Source organism: Hylobates moloch, unplaced genomic scaffold, assembly GCF_009828535.3.
Source record: "Hylobates moloch isolate HMO894 unplaced genomic scaffold, HMol_V3 SCAFFOLD_3, whole genome shotgun sequence".
Taxonomy (NCBI): domain Eukaryota; kingdom Metazoa; phylum Chordata; class Mammalia; order Primates; family Hylobatidae; genus Hylobates; species Hylobates moloch.
The window spans coordinates 3,442,143-3,448,961 of record NW_026652278.1 but is presented as its reverse complement, the minus strand read 5'-3'; the positions used below and the strand labels follow the sequence as shown (position 1 = coordinate 3,448,961).

The 6,819-nt window shown below is 47.6% G+C and overlaps 1 protein-coding gene across 1 annotated transcript in view; it reads right to left on the bottom strand.

Annotated features, from left to right (window-relative positions):
- Window positions 1–1,119: 1,119 nt before the first annotated feature.
- CUNH10orf143 (chromosome unknown C10orf143 homolog) overlaps window positions 1,120–6,819 on the bottom strand; it is a 44,162-nt gene continuing 38,462 nt past the window's right edge. Inside the window, exon 4 of the mRNA XM_032175014.2 lies at window positions 1,120–1,671. Coding sequence (XP_032030905.1) covers window positions 1,642–1,671 — 30 coding nt within the window. The 3' untranslated portion in view covers window positions 1,120–1,641. The remainder of the gene's footprint in view (window positions 1,672–6,819) is intronic.

Below are 6,819 nucleotides of genomic sequence, written 5' to 3'. Positions count from 1 at the left end.
CTCACCTTGTGATCATGCAAGTCAATACTCCTTAATAAACTCCCCTTCACATATACACCTATCCTATTCTGTCCCTCTAGAGAACCCTAATACACCCACATTCCAGCCAGTTACACCTCATCCCTTTCGTCCTTGTCACCTGGGTCATCATGTTTTGTGAGCTTTGCTTTTCCAGAACAGAAGACCTGCTTTGGGCTGAAGGGGCTGTGCACAGGGAAAGAGGGCACAGACACCAAGGACTCGCACTGTGGGCTAAGAGCAAACCCCGAGGGCGACCTCCCTACCACACAGATGGGAACCAGAGGCTCCAAGAAGTCCAAGGACTCATCAAGGTCACATGGAGATGGCTGGTGGAGGTGAGATGGGAACTCACGTCTGTCTGACTCTGAAGCGGGGGCGTTTTCCTTGGGGCAGGAGGATGCCCGGGGACTGTTCTCTACAAAAGCCAGCTTCGTATGAACAGCTGGAGGGACGTGCCACATCAGCTACAAAACACCCACCCAATGCCGCGTGGACACCTGCTCTCTCCATGAGTGAGGGTGAGAAGGAAGAGTTTACACACAAAAAAGAACATGCTGTGAATCTAAGAGTTTTCTTTTTTTCCCATAAAAATTAGATGTGTATCTCATTTTGAAAAGAGAACAAACTAAAGCTCTTCGTAAAAATCTTTCGTAAAGCCACGAACACCAACACCTTCTCCCTCTCTCCCAGCTTTGGTTGTTTGGCACGAACTGGCATTTTTTGATCGAGTCACAGCTCTGGGATCTTACCCAGGGTTAATGAAGAAGTGTCCTGTAATTCCGGATCATCCATATCCCAGGTGGCGCTGTACTGGTTTCAACACCTTGTCTTCCTCTGCTCCATCTTTGCCGTAGGGAACTCTCCCCATGACCGAACCCCATGATGACTTATAGAAGGGGCTCTTCCCACATCAGTGCCGAGGACACTCCCTGGAGGGAGCACGTTCCCTGCAGATAACGTGATGCGGACAGGAGCTTACAAACAGAACAGCTCAGGAAGCTTTCAAACCCAGAGAAAATGCCAGCCTCACAGTCAGATGATACATTGAAAACCCAAGAGAAAATGAGTAATTTCCACTCACAGGGATTCTGTCTCTGATAACTTCAGTTGGGGAACAGATTGGACACTAGCATTTAATAAAATTCACTCCAAGATTAGAACATTTTAAATATAAAAATAAGCCTTTTAATGAAAGAGTGTGTAAATAGCCCTGGGTACATCCACAAAACAATGAAAAAGCATGATGGCGGGGCTGCGTCTGGGTGGGCCTCCATAGGCCGTGAGTGCCCAAGCTCATAGGAAGTTTGATACAAAACTTTTTGACTTGTAAATAATGCAATTGATCTCCCTCTCAACCAGGAACATTCGAAAGGAGGCCGTAGTATGTAGTAATGATTTGGGGGCTCTTTTGAAGCGACGTGGATTCTCCTGGCTCTCGTGCAGAGGATGGTGGATTTACTGGAATGAAAGGACAGACAAACCTCCCCCGATCCACAGAAGACACCGGGCTGCTATTTGAACAGGTAAATCCCCAAACCCATCTGTAGGAGATTCACATTTGCTGGAACATGAAGGGTTCCAAACCAAAACTGGGAACTTCTTTTTTCCAGCTTGCATCTTCTAATGATTCTTGGTATGGTTAAAATGTCCCTACAAAGATAAAATAGCACATTGTGGGAATTAATTTACCTTGACCAAATTAATACACCTTGGCTATACATTTGCCAACACAAAGCACTACATTTAAAATGACTACTTATAAGTGATATCTTAATTCCTGAGGTATCTGTTTATAGACATATTAATATATATTACTTATAATTAAGATATTTAAAGCATTTCCAACAGTGACTGGTACACAGAACACTTTCAATAAATGTTACTTCCCTTCTTTCCTATAGTACTTTGAGGAATAGCAAGAGAATGAAAATACTATTCATATATTCATAAAATAAATTTTTAAAAAATGTTTAAATATTGAATCAGGATTCAGCACAAAAGCAACACAAAAGTGGCTCCTGTCACCAGGGACATCTGGGAGTAACAGAGGCTCACGGCAATCCCCACCAGGGCCCCTCCAGCCCCCCACCCATCTCCTGGAGCAGGCCTCTCATCTCCTCACCTTCACCCGCAGAAGTAACTGGGAGAACCAGATGGCTGGGGATAGACTGTTGGCCAGACAGTGTGCCACTGTGCAATGAGAGGCTCGTCAGCATCTAGGAATCTCTGTCACACTTGGCCACATATCCTGGCACATAGCAGCACGGCACTCTGGCCCACAGGCAGAGACGGGCACAGCCTCCCTGTCCTGCAAGGACTCCACCATCAGGGCAACAGGCTCCTGATCTGGCCGCAGCCCAGGAAGGGTGGAGTAGGCTGGGCAGTGGGGGGACAAAGCAGTCCAGTCCTTGATGATGTCCCTGCTTCCTGGAAGGCAGGGGCTGCCCTGACCCACAGGGACCAGACAGGAGAGACTCTGGACTTGCCTGGAGAGACTATCAGACAGCAGAGTACTGACGTGAGATACTGATGGCTCCTTCGAGTGATCAGAATGAAATGCTACAGGAGCCAGGGAGGACAGCACGTGACCCTACCTGGGGAGGGGCCTGAAGAAGGCTTCACACCAGAGAGGAATCTCGGATGGGCCACGAAGGAGCAAGAGAATCTTTGGAGGTGGGAAGGTATACCCCAAGCAGTAAGAACAGCACAAGGTCAGACTGTTCCAGGATCGGAGAAGCTGTGGCGGCTGGAGCAGGGGCTTGTGGCCCACATGGCAGGGATGGAGCCGCTGTCTGGGAGGTCAAGCAGCACTGAGATTCGAAGGGCCCTGGATGCCAAGGTGAATACAGGTGCTGCCTTTACTCAACAGGCCTGCGCTTCCCAGAACATTGCCGGAATCACATGTATAGCAGGTATCCCTTTACAAAAGGACAGTTTGGAAACAAGTTTCTTCACGCAATTCTCGAGGTCTTTCATAGTCTAATGGACGTCAAATCTCTAAGAGGTAGGGGAAATATGTAGCATTTCCTGAACTTCTTTGGACAAGAACCTGTTCTGTTGGGAGACTCTGAGCACAGGAACCCAGCTGGCGAATCGTGGCTCTGGGCTGTGCACTGAAGTGGCAGTCAGCGGAAGCCTGGGAGGCTCAGATGGAGGTGCTGTGGGGTGTGCAGGCCCAGGAGACAGTGGGCCTCTCTTAGGGGAGAGATGGGGGGACTGCAGGGAAATGCTGTTTAATTCATTTCATCATCACCAACCACATAACTTGAAAAACACAATGATTTTTTTTTTAAAAAAAAGCTATTCACTGAGGTGACTTTCTCCTGATGCATCCTTCCCTGCTCTGTTCAAGGAGGGGTATATCTGGAAGACATGTTTGAGACAGAAAGGATAAAACTTGGGTACGAAGAGCCACATCAATTTGAGGACTGAGACCCAGAATTTTTTTTTTTTTTTTTTTTTGAGATAGGGTCTGGCTCTGTCACCCAGGCTGGAGTGCAGTGTCACAATGATGGTGCACTGCAGCCTCAGCCTCCTGGGCTCAAGAGATCCTCCCATCTCAGCCTCCTGAGTAGCTGGGACTACAGGTGCTTGCCGCCACACCTGGCTAATTTTTCTTTTTTTTTTTTTGGTAGAGACAGGGTTTCAACATATTGTCCAGGCTGGTCTAGAACTCCTGGCCTCAGGCGATCCACTCGCCTCAGCCTCCCAAAGTCTTGGGATTACAGGTGTGAGCCAACGCAGCTGGCCAAGACCCAGAATCTTAGGCACAAAGGAACCTTTAGAAATTGCTCTTTAGACCTTTTGCCCGGGTGTGATCTCAAGCCCCCGCATCATTCAACTCTCTCTTCTTGACATGTCCCAGTTTGTCTCTGTCTCTCTCAAAGCAAGCAGCCCCCAGTAACACCCAAAGAGAAGCCTCGTACTGACCCCAATCTAGACCGGGGCTGGGCCAGTGGGACCTCAAGCCCTTGGACTCTGGGACTCACAGATGGCCCACACCAGCCACCAGAGGCAGGTCTGATGAGAAGCGTCAGGCTCATTGTGCCGAGACTGTGAGTCTTACTTACTGTGGACAATTAAAATGCCTTGCCTCCTGTTTGGTCAGGCTTGAAAAGTGATTTGATCAGCAATAATGAGAAACCCTTTTCCACTTTTGGTAAAACACAATTCCACGGAGCAAGAGAACGATGTTTGTGAAGAGGGAGTTTTCATTTTCTTCTAACCCTGGGATGAAAAGGGCCCGGGGCCGGCTGCTTCTGGCTGCATCCGCTGCCCAGCGCCTTCTCCTCCACACCCCTAGGGCACACGTGTGTGGCCTCAGCCCTTCTTTCATCTCTCACAGCAACGGCTTCTTTGCGGGGTTTACCACCACTCATGAACTCCCTCAAAACGTCCCCCTTTCCTTTCTGGAAGCCTTCCTCGCTGGGCTCTCCATGAGCTGTCTGTGGAGCCAGCAAGGACAGCAGGGCCAACAGGGACACACCTCACTCCATCTGCGACCATCACGTGAAACACGCAGATTGATGCCTTCACCTCCGGTACATCTAGCTGCAAGTCATCCCTGTAGACTGGGGGAGGAGAGAACTGCACCCCGCATCCCCTTCCCTTTTTGCTGAAGCCATTTTTCCTTAATGGGCAGAGCCCTGGCTGTGGCTAGCTCTCTGCTTCTCCCCGAGTACCTGTGTGACAGAATGACAGTAGCCCTCTGTGGGTTAAAGATGTTGATGATTCCTGCCATTACCATCTGCCAGAGGAGTCACTTTTTCTTCCTTTAACAGCATATTCATCTTGACTGCCACAAAACACTGTCCCTTCTCAAGAGAATTCTTCAGAGGCCTAAAGTAAAAGCTCGGACCTCTAAAACAATCATCTGTCTTTGCCCGCATGCATCTTTGTATGACGAAATGTCTTTAGAGCACCTGCTGCGCCCTGTGCCGATGGACACCTGTCACACCCTTGCCTCATCTTCCTCCCTTTCTTCTTGGAGGCGTCAACACTTGAAAGTGGGCGTGCACCCTTCTGTACCAGTCATAGCCCCAACAGGAAACAGATATATGGGCAAACAGGAGACCTCACAAAGGGGTTATTACAAAAGGATTTGTCACAAAGTTGTCCTGGGAGCTGCGAGGGACAGTGCAGGGTCCAGACCCAAGGGATAAAGGGCAGCAGCGGCTACCAGAACCTGGAAGGAGGAGGTGACACATGCTGCTGAGTGACATTGGCCAGGGGACATGGCCACATACCCTGCCCTCGTTCTCCAGCCTCCTGTTGCCTGCCCCAAATCCCCCTAGTGGCTGAGGCCAAAGGGAAGTGGGAGAGCCCAGGCAACCCCTGGATGTAAGCCACGCAGGCTGGCCTCCTGCTTAGATGCCGGGAAAGGTGGGCAGTGGATCTGACCCGGAAGGGCAAACAGAACACAAAGCCCAGACATGAACTTACCAGACAGAGACTTCACCTCAGCCATTTTAAATATGGTCAAAAAACTAAAGAAGGTCATGGCCGGGCACGGTGGCTCTCGCCTGTAATCCCAGCACTTTGGGAGGCCAAGGTGGGTGGATCACTTGAGGTCAGGAGTTTGAGACCAGCCTGATCAACACGGTAAAACCCCATCTCTACTAAAAATACAAAAGTAGCAAGGCGTGGTGGCGCACACCTGTAATCCCAACTACTTGGGTGGCTGAGGCAGGAGAATCGCTTGAACCTGGGAAGCGGAGGTTGCAGTGAGCTGAGATCATGTACTCCAGCCTGGGCAACAAGAGCAAAACTCCATCTCAAAAAAAAAAAAGATCATGATTAAGAATTAAAGAAAAGCAGAATGATGTCTCACCAAATAGATAATTATCAATAAAGAGATAATTTTATACATATAAACTAAACAGAAGTTCTACAGTTTAGAAGTACAAGTGAAATTAAAAATTCATTAAAGGGGCTCAACAGCAGATTTAAGCAAGCAGAAGAAAGAACCAGTGAACATGAAATCAATTGAGATTATCCAGTTTGAGGAATAGAAAAAAAAAAAAGGCGAAGGAAAATGAACAGAGCTTCGAAGACACCTGTGCAGCACCATCAGGTGTCCCAACACACCTGTAAGCAGGAGTCTCAGAGGAAAAGGACACAGAGAAAGGGCAGAAAGAATATTTTTAAAATAATGGCCAAAGACTTTGCAGATTTGATTTGAAAACATTATATATACAAGAAACTCAATTAACTTCCACTAGCATGAACCCAAAGGGATCCACACCTCAACACATCATAATAAAATGATCTAGAACCAAAGAATCTTGAACACAGAAAGGGAGAAGCGACATACCACATGCAAGTGAGCCTCAGTGATACTAACAGCTGATTTCTCATTAGACATCATGGAGTGAGAGGCAGCGAGATGACATATTCCAAGTGCCAGAAGAAAGACTGTCAGCACCTGTTACTCTACTTCAAAACCATGTGGCCACACACACCTTTCCTCAATATCCAGCAAAACCAAACGACATTGAAATTATAATGATAGAGAAATTAAGACATCCCCAGATAAACAAAAACAGAAAATCTGTCGCTAGAAGACTTGCCTTACAAGAAATGCTGAAGGGAGTCCTTCAGGATGAAATACAGAACACTAGATAGTAACTTACATCCTCACGCTGCAACCCTGTGAATGGAGTTTTGTTCTTCTGACTGTTACCAGTAAATAAGAGTCTATCTATTTTTGTGTGTTTATCTTATATTCAACAACCTTGCTGGATATTAGTTCTAGTAGTCTATCTGCAGATTTTCTGGAAATTTTTTTTTTAAGAGATG